Source organism: Stomoxys calcitrans, chromosome 5 (assembly GCF_963082655.1).
Source record: "Stomoxys calcitrans chromosome 5, idStoCalc2.1, whole genome shotgun sequence".
NCBI classification, from domain to species: Eukaryota; Metazoa; Arthropoda; class Insecta; order Diptera; family Muscidae; genus Stomoxys; species Stomoxys calcitrans.
In genome coordinates, this window is record NC_081556.1 from 33,958,418 (window position 1) to 33,977,957 (window position 19,540).

A 19,540-nucleotide genomic window follows, 5' to 3' on the forward strand; every position below is an offset into this window, starting at 1 on the left:
GATTCATTAAGAACATGCAAAATAGGAAGCTCTAGGTCATCCGGGCGTCTTTTGCCAGGCCTCTAATATTGGGTATCTAGCGATTTTGGAAATTCATTTGGACTAGCACAAGGGGCTTAAATTTCTCTGAAATTTGAAACAGTGAGTTGTATTAGGTAGGTTATAATATGGTCCTTATCAGACTATACCTACATATAGCTACCATATAGATCGACATGCGGATTTAGGTTCTTAAGCCCATAAAAGCCGCATTTACAAACCGAGTTCGCTGAAATTTTGAATATAACACTACATAGGACCGTCGACATCCAAACCGAATATAACCAGATGGACTTAGATTCGAATATAGTTGCCATGGAGACCCATCTGCCTATTTAGAATCATCCACATGCAGAGTGGGCAAATGCCCACTCCTTTAAGAAGCATGGCCAGACTTCCAACATATCAGTGAATGCTGCCCGATTCAACTATTGGGTTGCCCAAAAAGTAATTGCGGATTTTTTAAAAGAAAGTAAATGCATTTTTAAAAAAACTTAGAATGAACTTTAATCAAATATACTTTTTTTACACTTTCTTTCTAAAGCAAGCTAAAAGTAACAGCTGATAACTGACAGAAGAAAGAATGCAATTACAGAGTCACAAGCTGTGAAAAAATTTGTCAACGCCGACTATATGAAAAATCCGCATTTACTTTTTGGGCAACCCAATACAATCTCAATGAGGAGGTCAGCGTAGAGCAAAGGTTTGAAACCTGTCGAGAACATCGAAAAATTTCAATGTTGGTTATCCTCTCCTAATGCTGGCGACATTTGTGAAGGAAAGACTGATTTTTTAGCCATTATCTTTTTGCCAACACTGGTTTTGTACAGACCTGTACGGATAGTACGCTAAGGTCGCGCATGGGCAGTGCATATCTCTTCGGCAGTTAGGAGTTGCAATATTTTGTGTTATGTATACCTGCAACTAGTCGTAAAATTTTGTTTTATGAGGTACCATGTTGTATTTGGTGATGTTTGGCCGCATAATCATGTGGACACATTAGATATTCATTATTTCAATTAGGGTCGACCATATATGTATCCTGATAATTGAATAATGGAGGAATTGAAGACCACCGTAGAGCAGAGGTTAGCATGTCCGCCTATAACGCTGAACGCCTGGGTTCAAATCCTAGTGACTCAAAAAGTCTAGAACCCAGTTCGGTTTATATGGCAGCCATATCAGGTTTTGGACCGATTGGAACCATAATTGGCACTGTTGTTGAAAGTCATAACGAAAACACTCATGCAAAATTAAGAAGTCAAAATCCCAGATTTGTTTACATGCCAGCTATATTAGTTTATGAACCGATTTTAAACATATTCAGCCCAGTTATTGGAAGTCATAACGAAACACTTCATGCAAAATTTCAGGCAACTCAGATAAGAATTGCGCCCTCTAGAGGCTGAAGAAGTCAAGACCCAAGATCGGTTTTTATGGCAGCTATATCAGGTTTTGAACCGAATTGAACCATTCTTGGCACAGTCGTAACAAAATACTTCGTGCTAAAATTCGATATAATCGGATAAGAATTGCGCACTCTAGAGGCTCAAGAAGTCAACACCCAAGATCTTTTCATATGACAGCTATATCAGGTTATGAACCGATTTAAACCATACTTGGAACAGTTGTTGGATATCATAACAAAACACGTCGTGCAAAATTTCATTGCAATCGGATAAGAATTGCGCCCTCTAGAGGCTCGAGAAGTCAAGACCCAAGATCAGTTTATATGACGGCTATATTAGGTTAAAAACCGATTTGACCCATACTTGCCACAGTTGTTGGATATCATAACAAAATATTTCGTGCAAAAATTCATTCAAATCGGATAAGAATTGCGCCCTCTAGAGGCTGAAGAAGTCAAGACCCCAGATCCGTTTATATGACAGTTATATCAGGTTATGAACCGATTTGAACCATACTTGGCACAGTTGTTGGATATCATAACAAAATACTTCGTTCGAAATTTCATTCCAATCGGATAAGAATTGCGCACTCTAGAGGCTCAAGAAGTCAAGATCCAAGATCGGATTATATGGCAGCTATATCAGGTTATGAACGGATTTGATCCATACTTGGCACAGTTGTTGGTTATCATAACCCGTCGTGCAAAATTTTATTGCAATCGGATAAGAATTGCGCACTCTAGAGGCTCAAGAAGTCAAGACCCCAGATCGGTTTATATGGCAGCTATATCAAAACATGGACCGCTATGGCCCATTTACAATACCAACCGACCTACACTAATAAGAAGTATTTGTGCACAATATCAAGCGGCTAACTTTACTCCTTCGGAAGTTAGCGTGCTTTCGACAGACAGACGGACGGACAGACGGACGGACATGACGAAATTAGTATACCCCCCATCCTATGGTGGAGGGTATAAAAAGAAAGCCAAAAATAGCAACACACACCAACCACTATGGAACACGTTTCGTCTTTGGTTAGAAGACTTTTCAACCATATTAGGTGTGATGGCTTCAAGGGCCGTGCGTTGGTATGTTGTATTTGAATCGTATTAATAGCGAAAACACATCTGTGATACAATTACCACATTAACCACGCTCGACAACCCTGTCTATTAGCTGTACTTTTTCCCAATGCATGTATTTTTGTGTAATGACAGACATTCTGTCTGTGGCAAATTACACTTCTGCCGTACTAGACATGATTTTATGCATCTGTTGGTGGTTGTATTGATTTTGGAGTAGAATACGAATATGGTATTCAAATGTGGGACCATGAATTTGGGACACCGCCACTTTCCCAAAACTTCCCCAAAGAGTATAAATTTATCTACCGTGGCAATATGGGGCTCAAATTAAAGGTATTTGAGATTAGAAAACGAATTTGATAACCAATTTTGAGGTGAAGTGTGTGGGGGACGCCTCGTCCCATAAACTCCCCTTAAACGAATGGCAATATTGGCTTTAAAAAAATGATACTAGATACCTAATGGTAGAGCACGATGCTGATATTTTTTTCCGAGCTAAGTGTTTGGGGGACAACCTCACAGCCGAAAACACCCCTAAATCGGACATACATATTTACCGATATGGGTATTTGAAAGTTAGGCACGAAATTCATAACCATTTACGGGATCACGTTTCTGGGGACCCATACCACCCCCTAAACCCACCAACCACACTTAAAGAACTGTTCATGGGCAAATTTGCAACAATGCCAATACCGTTATACGATTCGTACAGCTTGTGGTTTATGCTGCGATGCTAACCCCATAACAATGTTCCACAGTGTGTTAGAACAGAAAAAACTGGTGAAAACAAGTTAAAGCGTGCTATGTTCGGTTGGACCGAATCTTGGCAACCCACCATCATGAATTCTGCTAAAAATGTATACAAAATAAATTTAATTGAAGGCAATAATTTTATTCTACATACCAAACTTCTGTCAAACCAGCAAAAATTAAACCTTTAGGAACCGAACATAGATAATCTAGAGATAGGTTTATATGGGAGGTATATCAGGTTAAAGACCGACTTGAACCGTACTTAGCACAGTTGTTGGAAGTCATAACGGAAAACCACATGCAAAATTTCCGCAAAATCGGACAAAAATTGTGACTTGTAAGAGCTCAAGAAGTCAAATCGGGAGATCGGTTTATATGGGAGCTATATCAGGTTATAGACGGATTTGGACCGTTATTGAAAGTCGTAACAGAACACTACAGCCATATTTACAAAAATTGCGGCTTGTAAGGGCTCAAGAAGTCAAATCGGGAGATCGGTTTATATGGGAGCTATACCAGGTTATAGACCGATTCGGACCGTACTTTACACAGACATTGGAAGTCGTAACAGAACACCGTATGCAAAATTTCAGCCAAATCGGACAAAAATTGCGGCTTCCAGGGGCTCAAGAAGTCAAATCGGGAGATCGGTTTAAATGGGAGCTATATCAGATTATAGAGCGATTCACACCATACTTGGCACAGTAGTTGGAAGTCATAATAAAACACTGTGAGCAAAATTTCAGCCGAAATCGGACAAAAATTGCGGCTTGTAAGGGCTCAAGAAGTCAAATCGGGAGATCGGTTTAAATGAGAGCTATGTTAGGTTATAGATCGATTCAGACCGTACTTTGCACAGTAGTTGGAAGTCGTTACAGATTGCGAAAAGCAAAAATGTGAACCAAAATGGACAAAAATTGCGGTTTCCAGGGGCTCAAGAGTCAAATCGGGAGATCGCTTAATATGGGAGCTATATCAGGTTATGGACCGTTTTCAACTGTATTGGGCACAGTTGTTGGCAGTCATAACAGAACACTCCGTGCTCAATTTCATCCAAAGTGGAAAAAATTGCGCCTTGTAAGGGCTCTAGAAGTCAAATCGGGAGATCAGTTCATATGGGAGCTATTTCTAAATCTGAACCGATTTTGTCCATTTGCAAGCCCCAATAAACTATATCAATATTAAGTATTTGTACCAAATTTCATGCGGCTAGATCGACTCAGAACGTAGAGACGTTCAAGAATATATATGCTTTATCAGGTCTTGGACGAATATTTCGAGGTCTTACCAACGGAATGACTAGATTAGTATACCTCCATCCTACGGTGCTGGGTACAAAAATATGACGTGTGACAACGGGTAGAGATATCCCTATGGAATTTGGTTTGAGCTTAGGTGTTAGCGAGATCGGATGCAAAAGAAATTAAGGCCCTAGATTGTTCGGTCGCCTTTTGGCAGGCCCCAAAATTTGTCACTTCGGTATTTAATTTTTCTTTTTCATTCCAATTTTGCCTTGAAATTTTGTATTTGAAAGATTATTCATCGAAGGCAATCAATTTCAGTTGTTTTTCTGTTTTGTTGAACAAATATGCCTTGCCACAAGCATGTAGGGTGTTTGCTCATACGAAAGCTTTGAAGAGCTATAGTTGAACAATTGTTTGGAATTTTTGTTTGCAAATCTCACAAAAAGATGAAGAGAGAAAAAGGGAGAGAGGGAGAGAGAGAGAGAAAGAAAAGAAATGTGTGTATATACAACAAAAATAATTAACAATTTGAAAGAACAATTAGGATGATCTCTCTCGCTCTTGCTCTCTCGCATTTCTCACAACAGTTTATTTTGTAAACAAACCGACTTTAGATTCAATTAAAAAAAATCCGGCACACACAAGTCCAAGGTTATGAATATGTATACATTTAGCTGCTTATTTTATGGGCGTTTGATTTTTTTGTGGAAAGTTTATGTTATTTGTATGCAATCTTGGAATACAAGCCGGTCAGTCAGGGAGATAGCAATTTGTTTAGAAAAATACTAGAATTAGTTAAATTGGATGTACAAAAATTAACTGCATATACATACATATTTATTTTATTAGAAAATTAATTAAAAAAAATGAAATGATGTAAATCTAGTGGCCACATTTTCTATATAAAGCCTTTGATTAAAGTTCATTCTAAGTTTTATTAAAAATGCATTTACTTTCTTTTAAAAAATCCGCAATTACTTTTTGGGCAACCCTACATACAAAATATTGATGACGTTGTTAAGAATGTTGATTACCATAAAATGAGTCTTTATCACACCGCTGTAACTTTCAATTTAATGCCCCCTTCTGTTGTCACCAGCAAATTCTTATTATCCATAACAATTTCCGTTTGCTGACAACTCTCAAAGCGAAAGTGTCTCAACAACTCCACAAGGCCAATCTTAGTTTGCATTTTGCCAAATCTCATGCCTATACAGTTGCGAGGACCATCACCGAAGGGCAAATAGGCACAAGAATGACGTTTTTCGTTTTCACTGGCTGTAAATCTTTCTGGCTTAAATTCATTTGGTTGCTCATAGTACTCGGGATCATGGTGTATGGCATCCACGGGAATAACAACGGTGGTACCCTTCTCTATAATCAGAGATGTTTGGGGTATTCGATAATCAGATTTGGTGGTGCGCAAAAGGCTAGGCAGAACAGGATAATAGCGCAACGTTTCTGCAAAGAAAGAAAATAAAAATGATCATCATTGTTTGATTTATGAGTTATGAACAGATTACCAGTTTGCAGTACTGTTTGCTATACAGAAAGGCAGAGAAGATTTGATCTGTACTTCTTTAGTTTTCAAAATCTTATAAAAAATAAATTTTATTGTTTAGATACTCACCTGAAACCACTTGATCTAAGTACTCCATGCCATGTAGACCCTCATAGGTCACCTCATTATTATTTTCCTTTAAATTCTTCAAAATCTCCTGTCGCAGCTTCTCTTGTATCTGAGGATGACGTGCCAACTCGTACAGGCAAAATGACATGGTGGTCGAGGAAGTCTCAAAACCAGCCAAAAAGAATACAAAAGTCTGAGCTGCCATTTGCTCAATGGTTAGACCCTGAGACAAATCTATGCCTTGCGATTCTCTGGCCAATTCTTGGTCCTTTGCCTTCAACTCAATCAGCAAATCCAAAAAGTCATTACGTTTTATGGAATTTTTCTCCCTATACTCCACAGTTTCGCGTATGACTTTCAAAAAGAATGTGGAAACTTTGTCGGTAAAGAATTTCATGCGTAATTTTCGTGCCACTTTAGGATTGGTGAACATGAATTGTTGCACCAAAGGATGATGTCTCATCTCGGTGAATATGGATCTTCCTTTACGACGAAATTCCGCATTGGGATCTTTGAGGCTGCAGCAGTCAATGCCAAAGGCACAGGTACCAATGACATCGGTGGTAAAACGGGCACATAGATCTTTAATTTCCAAAATCGTATCTTCAGGGGCTTTCTTTAACATGTCAGCAACCACCTCACCCAGATGTTGTCCCACTTTGACCACTGTTGGAAACATATACTTCATTTTGGCCGAGGTAAAGACCGGAGTCAATTTATTTCTCATGGCACGCCATTGTTCACCCTCTAGCGTGAACAGATGTCCAGTGAGAGGATCATCGCGTACATTATTGAAAACTCCACGATCATGAAAGTTTGAAAAATCCTTGATCAGTATATGTTTTACCAACTCCAAATCCAGTACTATGGCCGCCTTGTTTACAAAGACATAACAGCCTCCTATGGGAGCTTTACCCTTAAATTTTGTGTAAAGCCTTCGAATAATTTCACGAAAATGTTTTGAAGTACCAACACCCTTCATGTTACCCAATATGGGCAAGGGAGTTTCCTGTGGCACACCATGTCTCTGCCAATAGCTGTATAAGTTGTACAGGTACATCAGCAATGTGATAAGCCCAACAACAATTAGGGTAACCAATATCATTTTTGCCGCTATCTACAGTTGTTTGAGCAGCTGTCTATTTTAAACTGGATTTATTCTTTATCAATTCAAGAGTCTGATCACATAGACATTGAAATATCAAAGAAAGGGAGAAAGTTTTTGTTTATTTGAGAAAACCAAGCTTTTGATAAGTCGAGAGAGAGAGAGAGAGAGAGAGAGAGAGAGAGTAATTCGGCCAAACCCACATTTAGTCGATTGTTATTGTATACCATGTCCAAACTGAAACGTTGGCACGACGACATGGGAATGACAGCAGAGACAACTGAATCTTGGAATAATGAGGTTGATCGAAGGTATATCATAACGGAATTTATGATCGAGGAAGCCTTGAGGAGCTTCACCCGAACCTGATGGAATATATCCGGCGTTACTACAAAAGGAGGACGACTATCTGGCGCCTCATCTGGCCAATAGTTTGACAGCGTGCCTAGTACTCGCATATACTCCGAAAACCTGGCAGGAGACAAGAGTGGTATTTATACCTAAGCCCGTCAAGGCAAGTTATGCGACGCCAAAGGTTTACAGACCTTTAAGCCTTACGTCTGTTCTCTCAAGACCATGAAACGTATGGTGGATACCATGATAAAGAGTAGGACATCCGGCTGCTAAACTGCTAAAATACAAACAGCATGAAGACTGAAGGAAAGTTTGGTTGATGTTGTGTTAACTCCAGGCACTTGACGCATTATATCTTTGTCAAACTTTTCCCGTTTTTCATCATAGGATCATTCTTTATGGAGAATATTTCAAGAAAATAGGTTTCGTTGTTGTTGAGTCACAAAAAAGACAACGTGACTTCTTCTTTTCAAACAAAAGGGCTAGAACAGAACTAATTTATTCAAACAGCAAAGTTTGGAAAAAGGTTACACAATTTATAAGTCAAAGCACTTATCGATGTTGATCGCTTGGAGGTCCAAAAAGTAGAGAGTTTTAAAATAGAACAAAAGTTAAAAAGGCTTAAAATCTAATAGAAAATTTATGTATCGTACATATTTACTTATTATATGCTACATGAAAATAAACCAACTTATGTGGCGAATGCATGTATGTCCAATCAAACTTAGTTCCAGCATGTTTGATGTTGGGAGTCATTTATTGGAATCCCAAGCTATGGTTTGATCGTTCCACATGCATTCGCAATGTAAAGCAAAAATACTAAAGTGCGTGTGTTTATGCATAGGCGTATTGATCTGCGTGCTGCTATTCTGTAATCCCAGATATGTGGTTGTTGTTACGCTCTATATCAAACTAGGCCTATGCTTAGCCTCTGCAGTAGGGGGTGGCGACGCACAAGCTGCTGGAGTATAAGTATGCACATAAGAGGCAAGAGGGGTAATGTGAACGCCCACGCAGATCAGTACGCATATTGCAGAGCTAATTTTAAATACAATAAATAGAAAAACGTTATAGTTTAGAGAAGTTAGAAATAAAAGCTAATGATGTTATTTATGATAATAATGACCAGTTTGGCCTTGATAGATTTGAAATAATTATGAAAGTATTTGCGGTAATGTTGTTCGATGAGTTGATGACAAGCTGTTGGAGTAATTTTGATGAGAATAGTTGATGATGACCGGTAGGAAAAATGTTAATAAGTTGATGCATGTGAGCTATTTGGCTTGGTGGGTTGAAAAAAAGATATTTTTTTCACAACAGGATAATAATTGCACCCTCTAGAGGCTGAAGAAGTCAAGACCCCAGAACGGTTTATATCAGGTTATGGACCGATTTCAACCATACTCAGCACATTTGTTGAAAACCATAACAGAACAACTCATGCAAAGTTTCAGCCAAATTCGGATAAGCGGTTTATATAGCAGTCATATCAAAATATGGACCGATATGGCCCATCTCCAATACCAACGTATCTACACTAATAAGAACTATAAGCGGTTTATATAGGCGGTTTATATAGCAGTCATATCAAAATATGGACCGATATGGCCCATCTCCAATACCAACGTATCTACACTAATAAGAACTATTTGTGCAAAATTTCAAGCGGCTAGCCTTATTTCTGCAAAAGTTCGAAGCTTTCGACAGACAGCCGGACAGACGTGGCTAGATCGACTTAAAATGTCACGACGATAAAAAGTTTATAGACTTTATGCGGTTTTAGACGAATATTTCGAGGAGTTTCAAACAGAATGACGAAATGAGTATGAAAACATGTTAAAGCGTGTTAAGTTCGGCCGGACCGAATCTTGGGAACCCACCACCATGGATTCATACCAATTTCGGTCGTATTTTGCACAGTTGTTGGAAGTCGTAACGGAACACCGCATACTAAATTTCAGACAAGTCGGACAAAAATTGCGGCTTCCATGGGCTCAAGAAGTCAAATCGGGAGATCGGTTTATATGGGAGGTATATTTGGTTGTAGACCGATTCGGACCGCACTTGATTGCTGCAAATCTTGGCAGAACACTGCATGCTAAATTTCAGCCAAATGGGACTGAAATCCACCGTCTCAAGAAGTCAAATCGGGAGATCGGTTTATTTGGGAGGTATATTTGGTTGTAGACCGATTCGGGCCGCACTTTGTTGCTGCAAATCTGCCCCTGATAAACCAACTGTATGCCCCTCCTAATGCTGGCGACATTTGTGAGGTACTATGCCATGTAAACCTTCTCTTCAAAGAAGTGTCGCACTACGGCTCGCCGATCGGACTCGGCTATAAAAAGGAGGCCCCTTATCACTGAGCTTTAACTTGCACTCATTGATATGTGAGAAGTTTACCCCTGTTCCTTAGTGGAATGTTCATGGGAAAATTTGCAATTTGCAACTTTACGCGTTCGACCGCTGTCGTGATTACGACAGACGGACAGACGTGGCTAGAACGACTGTGAACGTCGAGACCATCAAGAATATTTAAACTTTATGGGGTCTAAGATGAATATTTCGAGGTGTTTCAAACGGAAAGACTTGATTAGTATACCCCCATTCTATTGTGGGTATAAAAATCGAAGCGATGTATAAAAAAATTAAATAAAAATCAAATCTAGTGGCCACATTATCTATTCATACAAAATTTTGATGATGTTGTTAAGAATGTTGATTACCATAAAATGAGTCTTTATCACACCGCTGTAACTTTCAATTTAATGCCCCCTTCTGTTGTCACCAGCAAATTCTTATTATCCATAACAATTTCCGTTTGCTGACAACTCTCAAAGCGAAAGTGTCTCAACAACTCCACAAGGCCAATCTTAGTTTGCATTTTGCCAAATCTCATGCCTATACAGTTGCGAGGACCATCACCGAAGGGCAAATAGGCGCAAGAATGGCGTTTTTCGTTTTCACTGGCTGTAAATCTTTCTGGCTTAAATTCATTTGGTTGTTCATAGTACTCGGGATCATGGTGTATGGCATCCACGGGAATAACAACAGATGTTCCCTTCTCTATGGTCAGAGATGTTTTGGGAATTCGATAATCATATTTGGTGGTGCGCATAAGAACAGGCAGAACAGGATAACAGCGCAATGTTTCTGCAAAGGAAGAAAATAAAAATTTTCATAATTGTTAGATTTATGAGTTATGAACAGATTACCAGTTTGCAGCACTGTTTGCTATACAGAAAGGCAGAGAAGGCTTGCTCTTTACCACTTTAGTTTTCAAATTTTTATTAAAAAATAAATGTTATTGTTTACAGTCTCACCTGAAACCACTTGATCTAAATACTCCATGCCATGTAGACCCTCATAGGTCACCTCATTATTATTTTCCTTTAAATTCTTCAAAATCTCCTGTCGCAGCTTCTCTTGTATCTGAGGATGACGTGCCAACTCGTACAGGCAAAATGACATGGTGGTCGAGGAAGTCTCAAAACCAGCCAAAAAGAATACAAAAGTCTGAGCTGCCATTTGCTCAATGGTTAGACCCTGAGACAAATCTATGCCTTGCGATTCTCTGGCCAATTCTTGGTCCTTTGCCTTCAACTCAATCAGCAAATCCAAAAAGTCATTACGTTTTATGGAATTTTTCTCCCTATACTCCACAGTTTCGCGTATGACTTTCAAAAAGAATGTGGAAACTTTGTCGGTAAAGAATTTCATGCGTAATTTTCGTGCCACTTTAGGATTGGTGAACATGAATTGTTGCACCAAAGGATGATGTCTCATCTCGGTGAATATGGATCTTCCTTTACGACGAAATTCCGCATTGGGATCTTTGAGGCTGCAGCAGTCAATGCCAAAGGCACAGGTACCAATGACATCGGTGGTAAAACGGGCACATAGATCTTTAATTTCCAAAATCGTATCTTCAGGGGCTTTCTTTAACATGTCAGCAACCACCTCACCCAGATGTTGTCCCACTTTGACCACTGTTGGAAACATATACTTCATTTTGGCCGAGGTAAAGACCGGAGTCAATTTATTTCTCATGGCACGCCATTGTTCACCCTCAAGCGTGACCAAATGTCCAGTAAGAGGATCATCGCGTACATTATTGAAAACTCCACGATCATGAAAGTTTGAAAAATCCTTGATCAGTATATGTTTTACCAACTCCAAATCCAGTATTATGGCTGCCTTGGTTACAAAGACATAACAGCCTCCTATGGCAGCTTTACCCTTAAATTTTGTGTAAAGCCTTTGGATAATATCACGAAAATGTTTTGAAGTACCAACACCTTTCATGTTACCCAATATGGGCAAGGGAATTTCCTGTGGCACACCATGTCTCTGCCAATAGCTGTATAAGGTGTACAAGTACGTCAGCAGAGTGATAAGCCCAACAACAATTAAGGTAGCCAATATCATGTTTGCCGCTATGTACAGTTGATCAAGTAGCTGTCTGTTTAAAACTGGATTTATTCTGTATCAATTCAAGACTCCGATCACATAGACATTGAAATGTTAAAGAAAGAGAGAAAGTTTTTGTTTACATGGGAGAACTAAGCTTTTGATGGGGCGAGGGAGAGCGAGAGAGAAAGAGAGAGAGAGAGAGTAATGCAGCGTAAACAACATTTAATCGATTGTTGTTGTTTATTTACGCTGTGTCATGCCAAAGCAATTTGCATACCCATCACCATAGCAAGGGGATATTCATTTTATCAATCCGTTTGCAACATCCGAAATGTCTATGGCAAAATCTTCACCGTGAATATATTTTTGATCCTAGCAAAATTCCAAGAATATGTTTTTGTGTCTGTCCATCCGCCCGTCTGTCTTGCAGCATTTAAAAGTTAATACATTTATCTGAAATGTAACGCAATCTCTTTATTGTTCCAGCTCAAATTTTGGTACAGCAGAAAAAGAATTATATTTGGATATTGCTCTCCCCTAGACTATTCCAGCTCAAATTTTGGTACAGCAGAAAAAGAATTATATTTGGATATTGCTCTCCCCTAGACTGACCTGCCAAAATAATATCTAGATTCCATAAAAGGTATTACCTATTATCCGATTTTGCTGAACTTGAACCACAAAGTTTAACCACACCCAGAAGAATAAATTTGCTGATATCAGCAAACACTTTTAAAACAAGTAAGAACGTGCTTGGTTCTGCAGGGCCAAATTTTTGAACCCACCACCATGGATTCTGGTACAAATTCGCACAAATGAAATCACTTGAAGGACTTATGTGGACTTAAGGTAGCAAACTTGTGCCCAATCAGGCAAATATTAAAGCTTCTAGGGTCCATAGAAGACTAATCGGGAAATCGGATTTTTTGGGAGCTTAAAAAGGTTATGTTGGGCAGGATTAACACACTGACAAATACATCATGCAAAATGTTAGCCCAATTGGATGACAATTGTGGCTTGTAGGGGCTCAAGAAGTAAAATCCGGGGATCGGTTTATATGGGGATCGAAAGCATAGAAAGGCCTCTGGGGGTCGGCTAAGCACCGCCTAGAAGAGATTTAGACGCCCCAGAATTTTAAAAATTTCATTGTTTTCGGCAAAATTTGCTTATTTTATTGCTATTCAGTGGGTTTTAGCTAAGGAAGATCTTATCCTCCAGATCTATTACGGTGGGATAGATTCAGAATTCAGAGGATGTATGGACAAAGTCTAGTGAGAAAACACTAGAACTTCTCGTTGATACATATTTCCCGGGAAACTGTCTAAATGCACAATGTGTCACCAGAAGAGGTTGCCATTGGTTCGTCGTAGGTTATGGGGGAAATTGTGTCTGAGTCGAAAATCCTTTGGGCGATAAGAAGTTTCGACTCCTTTAAGTCGCCAGGCCCTGATGAAGTGTCACCGGTTGAATTATAAGCTGTGTCCGACAGACTGGCTTCTTGGCTTAGGGAGATATACTCTGCTTGTATCAATATGTCGTATATACCTGTGAGATGGAGGGACACGAAGGTCACTTTCATTCCGAAAGCAGGAAAACCCTACCACACGAAGGCGAAAGACTACAGAGAGGTTGATAAAAACAAATCTTAGGACAAAGATCCCTGGATATCGCCTTGGCATGATGTTGCCAAGACAGGCAAAGAGTAAGGGACAAGTCCACTGAAACAGCCCTTTACGACCTAGTCGGCCGCATCAAGGGCTCTCTCAATGTCAAGGAATACACAATGGTAGCATTTGTTGACATTGAAGGTGCTTTCAATAATGTAAAACTGAAGTCAATAATGAAGGAGTTGGAGTTTCTAGGCATAAGCACTACCATAAGAAAGTTTGTTAATACTAAAACAAGTAAAGCCGAATTTAATGCCTTTTCAGACCCTTTATCGGCAGATCGGTCTATGTGACAGCTATATCTAAATATAGTCCGATCTCTACCATACTTCGGTGGGATGTTGAGGCGCTTAAAGCTGCGCACTATTCCAAATTTCAGCGAAATCGGATGAAAATTAAAACTTTTATGGCCTTCAGACGTTTATCGGGAGATCGTTCTATATGGCAGCTATATCTAAATAAAGTCCAATCTGAATCATATTTAAGTCAGATATCGGGAGGCTTAAAATAATCCACTGTTGCAATTTTTAGCGAAATCGGGTAATAAATAAAGCTTTTATGGTCTTTAGACCCTTTATCGGGAGATCAGTATATATGGCAGCTATATCTAAATATAGTTCGATTTGGACTATATTTGGGTCAGATGTTGATAGGTCTAAAACTACTCACTGTTTCAAATTTAAGCGAAATCGAAGAAAAAATAAAGCTTTTACGGGCTTCAGACCCTTTATCGGGAGATCGATCTATATGGCGGCTATATCTATATATAGTCCGATCTGAACCATACTTAGGGCAGATATTGGAAAGCTTAAAAAAACCCAGTGTTGAAAATTTCGGCGAAATGGGGTAATAAATAAAGCTTTTATGGTCTTCAGACCATTTATCGGCAGATCGGTATATATGACAGCTATATCTAAATATAGTTCGATCTGAACTATATTTGGGTCAGATGTTGGCAGCTCTGAAACTGCTCACTGTTTAAAATTTCAGTGAAATCGGAGAAAAAATAAAGCTTTTATGGGCTTCAGACCCTTTATCGGCAGATCGGTCTATATGATAGCTATATCTAAATATGGACCGATCTAATACATATTTAGGCCAGATATCGGGATGCTTAAAATAACCCAGTGTTGCAAATTTCAGCGAATTCGGGTAATAAATAAAGATTTTATGGTCTTCAGACCCTTTATCGGCAGATCGGTCTATATGGCAGCTATATCTAAATATAGCCCGATCTGAACTATATTTGGGTCAGATATTGGTAGGTCTAAAACTGCTCACAGTTTAAAATTTCAGTGAAATCGGTTAAAAAGTAAAGCTTTTATGGGCTTCAGACCCTTTATCGGGAGATCGGTCTATATGGCAGCTATATCTTAATATAGTCCGATCTGAACCATACTTAGGGCAGATATTGGAAAGCTTAAAATAACCCAGTGTTGCAAATTTCAGCGAAATCGGGTAATAAATAAAGCTTTTATGGTCTTCAGACCATTTATCGGCAGATCGGTATATATGACAGCTATATCTAAATATAGTTCGATCTGAACTATATTTGGGTCAGATATTGGTAGCTCTGAAACTGCTCACTGTTTAAAATTTCAGTGAAATCGGAGAAAAAAAAATTTATGGGCTTCAGACCCTTTATCGGGAGATCGGTCTATATGGCGGCTATATCTATATATAGTCCGATCTGAACCATACTTAAGGCAGGTATTGGAAAGCTTAAAATAACCCAGTCTTGCAAGTTTCAGCGAAATCAGGTAATAAATAAAGCTTTTATGGTCTTCAGACCATTTATCGGCAGATCGGTCTATATGGCAGCTATATCTAAATATAGCCCGCTGAAATTTTGAACAGTGAGAAGTTTTAGACCTACCAACATCTGACCAAAATATAGTTCAGATCGGGCTATATTTAGATATCTAAATATAGTCCAATCTGAACCATATTTGGTTCAGATCGGAGTGTTTAAAATTTCGTTGTTTAAAATTTCAGCGAAATCGGATAAAAAATTAGGTTTCTATGGGCATTAGACCCTCTTAAAGTAACTTAAAAATAAAAATTTGGTATCCAAATTCCGAATGGGGTACCTAGGCGGGCAGCCCCACCCCAAAACCTGCCAAAGATATGTATAGACCAATCATGGCAATACGGGACTCAAATGAAAGGTATTTAAGAGGAGAAAACGTATCTGTTATCCAATTGTCGGACTAAGTGATTGGGGGACCACCCAAACCCCCAAAATACTTCTAAATCGGACATATTTACCGACCATGGCAATATGGGACTCAAATTAAAGTTTTTTGCGAGTAGAATACGAATCTGATATCCAAATGTGGGACCACGTTTCTGGGGGTCCACCCCTTCCCCAAAACACCCCCCAAACAGGACTTATTTACTGACCATAGAAATATGGGGCTTAAATAAAAAGTATTTGAGTGTAGAATTAGAATCTGATATGCAAATATGAGACCAAGTGTTTGGGGGGCCGCCTCTTCCCAAAAACCTTCCCCAAAGGGGACACATTTACGACCATAGGCACATGGGGCTCAAATGAAAGGTCTTTGGGATTAAAGCACAAATCTGATATCAATATTCGGGAAAAGTATCTATGGGGCCACCACACAACACCACCCAAAATACTCCTAAATCGGACATATTTACCGACCATGGCAATATGGAACTCAAATGAGAGGTATTTGCGAGTAGAATACGAATTTGGTATCCAATTGAGTGAGCTAGTTTCTGGGGGTGCACCCCTTCAGCAAAACACCCCCCAAACAGGACTTATTTTCTGATCATGACTATATGGGGCTCAAATAAAAGGTATTTAAGTGTAGAATACAAATCTGATATCCAAAAGTGGGACCATGAGAATGGGGGGCGGCGCCCTCTTCCAAAAACAACCTCCAAAGAGGACAAATTTGCTACAATAGCAATATGGGGCTCAAATGAAAGGTCTTTGGGAGTAAAGCATGAATCTAATCTGAATATTTGGGAAAAAGTCTGTATGGGGCAGCCCCACCCCCATAACACCACCCATATAGGACGTATTTGCTGACCATTCCAAAATGGGGCTGTAATAAGAAGTATTTTAGAGTAGAAGACGAATCTGATATATATATATATTTTCAGGGCCAAGTCACTGAACGGCCAGCCCATCCCCTAAAACACCCCCGAAAGCGATCATGTTTGTCGACTATGGACATATGACGCTCAAATGATAGGTATTTGGGAGTAGACCACGAATCTGATATCAACATTCGGGACAAACTGCCTAGGAGACATCCCCCCACCATAACAACGCTCAAATAGGACGCATTTGCTCACCATGACAATTTTGGGACTTTAAGGGAGTGGATCTCGATATTGATAGTTTTAAGGGTCCATACCCTGAACCGGACATATTTGCTGACTTTTGCAACAAGGCGTTTAAATGAAAGGTATGGGTTGCCCAAAAAGTAATTGCGGATTTTTTAAAAGAAAGTAAATGCATTTTTAATAAAACTTAGAATGAACTTTTATCAAATATACTTTTTTACACTTTTTTTCTAAAGCAAGCTTAAAGTAACAGCTGAAAATCCGCAATTACTTTTTGGGCAACCCAATATTTGAGATTAGAAAACGAATTTGATATTTGATTGATCCGATTTGGCAATTTGGAGCTTGAAGTATTCTATTAGGAATTCCAATAACTGTGGCAAGTACGGTCCAAATCGGTCAAGAATCTGATATAGCTCCCATATATACCGATCTCCCGATTTGACTTCTTGAGCGCTTACAAGCCTGAAATTTTGCATCTGGTGTTTTGTTATGGCTTTCAATGACTGTGCTAAGTACGGTTCTAATCGGTTTATAATCAGATATAGCTGTCATATAAACCAATCTCCCGATTTGACTTCTTAAGCTCCTGGAAGTCTGAAGTCTGAGTGTTCTGTTATGACTTCCAACAACTGTGCCAAGTGCGGTCCGAATCGGTCTATAAGCTGATATAGCTCCCATATAAACCGATCTCACGATTGGACTTTGTGAGCCCTTATAAGCCGCAATTTTTGTCCGCTATTGCGGAATTTTTGCAAACAATGCCAAGTACGGTCCAAATCGGTCTATAACCAGTTAAAGCTCCCATATTTCAGTAGAATCCATGGTGATGGATTCCCAAGATTCACCCCGGCCAATTTTAGCACACTTTTCTCTGTTACACCTAATCTAGTCATTCCGTTTGTAAAACCTCGAAATATTGATCGGCGACCCCATAAAGCGTATATATACTGGGTCGTCTCGACACGAATGTCGAGTTTAACGCAGATACCTGCCATCACGGCCCACACCAGCGAGGCCCAAGGGTGCATACAATGCGTCTACCAATGCCCCCACATGTGGTAACCCACACATGAGTACCAATTTAATTCCACGTATTTGGACATGTTCACCTCCTTGGCCACCGTAGGGCAGAGGTTAGCATGTCCGCCGCCTATGACGCTGAACGCCTGGGTTCGAATCCTGGCAAGACCATCAGAAACAAATTTTCAGCGCTGGTTTTCCCCTCCTAATGCTGGCGACATTTGTGAGGTACTATGTCATGTAAAACTTCTCTCCACAGAGGCGTCGCATTGCGGCTCGCCGTTCGGACTCGGCTATAAAAAGGAGGCCCCTTATCATTGAGCTTAAAAACTTTAATCGGACTGCACTCATTGATATGTTAGAAGTTTGCCCCTGTTCCTTAGTGGAATGTTCATGGGCAAAATTTGCATTTTGCACCTCCTTGGTTAGGAGCGGAGCACTACCTAAAACTCATTCCGATGTATGGGTCACGGCACCCCTCCACGCCGAGCTTACGCTCTACCTGCGTTATGGATACAAACCACAGCCACCACGTTGCTCCCTACTGGGAACTCGCCATTGTCAGGCTGGTACCTGACATCTGAGTCGATCTAACCACGTCCTTCCGTCTGTCGAAATCACGAAAGCGGTCGAATGCGTAGAGCTAGCCACTTGAAATTTTGCGCTAATACTTCCTTTTGATGAAGATCATTGGAGATTACATATGGGCCATATCGCTTCAGATTTGGATATAGCCCCCATATCAATCGTTCCCCGATTTTACTTCTTCCGCCCTTAGAATTCTTAATTTTCTCCTGATTCACCTGAAATTCGGAACAAGGACTTGTGTTATGACTTCCACCATTCATGCCAAGTATGATCCGAATTGATCAGTAAACAGATATAGTCCCCATATATACCGATCCCTGGATTTGACTTCTTCAGCTCTTACAAGCCTTAAATTGCGCGGGATTTGCCTGAAATTTGGAATAAGGAGTTGTGTTGTGATTTCCAACATCCATGACAAGAACGATATAGGCCCCATATAAACCGATCCTCGGCTGTCATTACTTCAGCCCTTAGAAGCCAAAATTTTTACCTGATTGGCTGAAATTTGGTTAAATATGGCCCAAAAGTCTATTTTGTGACTTACAACATCAGTGCCAAGTTTTATCCGAATCGTTCAATATGGTTATAAAGGTCCCCCTAAGTACCGATCTATGACTTTTTGAGATCAAAAATAACACAAATATTGGTTGCCCAAAAAGTAATTGCGGATTTTTGATATAGTCGGCGTTGGCAAATGTTTTTCACAGCTTTTGACTCTGTAATTGCATTCTTTCTTCTGTCAGTTATCAGCTGTTACTTTTAGCTTAGTGTAGAAAAAAAGAGTTAAAAAAAGTATATTTGATTAAAGTTCATTCTAAGTTTTATTAAAAATGCATTTACTTTCTTTTAAAAAATCCGCAATTACTTTTTGGGCAACCCAATACAAACTCAGTTCATAAGGGT

The 19,540-nt window shown here is 39.5% G+C and overlaps 2 protein-coding genes across 2 annotated transcripts; both read right to left on the reverse strand.

The window, feature by feature from the left end:
* Positions 1–5,095: 5,095 nt before the first annotated feature.
* On the reverse strand, positions 5,096–7,378 carry LOC131997621 (probable cytochrome P450 6a14). The gene is made up of 2 exons (XM_059368671.1): positions 6,167–7,378; positions 5,096–5,997 (listed from the first exon to the last, which is right to left on the reverse strand). Exons 1-2 carry the CDS (start codon positions 7,269–7,271, stop codon positions 5,588–5,590), a joined length of 1,515 nt encoding a protein of 504 aa, XP_059224654.1. The 5' UTR covers positions 7,272–7,378; the 3' UTR covers positions 5,096–5,587.
* A 2,913-nt stretch (positions 7,379–10,291) lies between these two features.
* Positions 10,292–12,104, reverse strand: LOC106083639 (probable cytochrome P450 6a14). Its single transcript, XM_059368672.1, has 2 exons — positions 10,949–12,104; positions 10,292–10,778 (listed from the first exon to the last, which is right to left on the reverse strand). Exons 1-2 carry the CDS (start codon positions 12,051–12,053, stop codon positions 10,369–10,371), a joined length of 1,515 nt encoding a protein of 504 aa, XP_059224655.1. The 5' UTR covers positions 12,054–12,104; the 3' UTR covers positions 10,292–10,368.
* Between the last annotated feature and the right edge of the window lie 7,436 nt (positions 12,105–19,540).

Bases quoted from the DNA above. Each gene is read 5' to 3' on its own strand.
- LOC131997621 (XM_059368671.1), bottom strand. From the start codon at position 7,271: ATGATATTGGTTACCCTAATTGTTGTTGGGCTTATCACATTGCTGATG. The intron at 5,998-6,166 runs GTGAGTATCTAA...CTTTCTTTGCAG, and splicing joins CTTAGATCAAGTGGTTTCAG to AAACGTTGCGCTATTATCCT.
- LOC106083639 (XM_059368672.1), bottom strand. From the start codon at position 12,053: ATGATATTGGCTACCTTAATTGTTGTTGGGCTTATCACTCTGCTGACG. The intron at 10,779-10,948 runs GTGAGACTGTAA...CTTCCTTTGCAG, and splicing joins TTTAGATCAAGTGGTTTCAG to AAACATTGCGCTGTTATCCT.